The sequence below is a fragment of the Mycetomoellerius zeteki genome, unplaced genomic scaffold, assembly GCF_001594055.1.
Source record: "Mycetomoellerius zeteki isolate Tzet28-1 unplaced genomic scaffold, Tzet1.0 scaffold228, whole genome shotgun sequence".
NCBI lineage: Eukaryota > Metazoa > Arthropoda > Insecta > Hymenoptera > Formicidae > Mycetomoellerius > Mycetomoellerius zeteki.
In genome coordinates, this window is record NW_017257203.1 from 1,408,227 (window position 1) to 1,409,509 (window position 1,283).

The 1,283-nt window shown below is 56.2% G+C and overlaps 1 protein-coding gene across 1 annotated transcript in view; it reads left to right on the forward strand.

Annotated features, from left to right (window-relative positions):
• Positions 1-1,162: 1,162 nt before the first annotated feature.
• LOC108723207 (uncharacterized) overlaps positions 1,163-1,283 on the forward strand; it is a 10,734-nt gene continuing 10,613 nt past the window's right edge. Inside the window, 1 exon segment of the mRNA XM_018448767.1 lies at positions 1,163-1,198. Within this exon segment, the coding sequence (XP_018304269.1) occupies positions 1,163-1,198 (36 nt within the window).

The window sequence follows — 1,283 nt, forward strand, 5'->3', positions numbered from 1 at the left end:
AGAGAGAGAGAGAGAGAGAGAGAGAGAGAGAGAGAGAAAGATAGAGAGAGAGGCGGTCGCTTACGCGCGCACGTTACAATTCGCGTCGTGAAAGGTGTTAAAACGAGGACTCGAGGGCGAGACGAGAGAGCGAGAGAGCAACAAGAAAGAGAGAGAGAGAGAGAAAAAGAGAGAGAAAATAGAGGCGTTCGGGGATAATTGCAGGAAACGCGAGTGAAACGGCGACCGCAGTTGGACTCGACTAGTCGGGAATCCTCGCGACGTTCCGCTTCGCCGCCGCGGAATCCGTCTAGCGGAAAGCAACGACGTTTTGGACGGTCGCGCCGCACGAAATTCAAGGATCCTCCTCGAGAATCTGTCGCGGCGGGGAATCGTCGAAATCGTTTCGCGTCCGCGTCTCGCCGCGATCATCTCGATCTCAATGGACCACCGTGATCGCGCCGCCGACGTATCATAGTAACCTTGAGACCCTGCCAAGGTGATCGGGGGATCTTTCGCGAGCGGGCCGGCCGTTCTCCTCGTCCCGAAGACTCGCGACGGTCCGCGACGTCGAAGAACATCGGCAGACGCGGAGAGGAACGGGTACGATTATTCGCGAGATGAAGAAAAGCTCCAACATGCCTCGATCGATAGGCGCACGGCCTTCGCCGGACTGACTTCCTCGCGCACGCAACGCAAGACGCGAACGCGCGTCGCGTTCACCAAAAGGAGCACGTGCACCTTAACGACGACGACGACGGTGATCGAGGATTGATAGCTTGGTGATCGTCACGGGGGAGAGAGTCAACCGAGTCGAAGCATGTGATCTCCGCGGGGTTCATCGATCATCACGCCGCTGAAGGAGGGATGTTGCGGCCGCACATCGGCAGGATTACTTAACGTCGGCCGATCCATGCGTGTCGATGGCCGATGCGAACAACGACGGGGTTGTCGGACGGCGATGAACGATAACGGCGGCGTGTAGACAGGTGGAATATCGTTGGACGCGCGCAAGAAAGTGTAACGCGCGTCGCCGCCGTGGGAACGCGAGCGCGAGGGATAGGTAGGAAGCCGCAACACAGGTGGCGGTGGTAAGGACGGGGCAGAGAGAGAGGAAAAAAAAGGAAAAAAAAAGGATATAGCGTTCGCTGTATTGTTCTAAGGGGCGAGACCTGCAAGGACTATGGGAGTATACAATGGAAGGATGTACAACATGTCGGTATAAGTGAATGACATTACTGAAGGGGGGAAAGAGAGAGTGAAGAAGAAAGAGAAAAGCGAGAGAGAGAGAGAGAGAGAGAGAG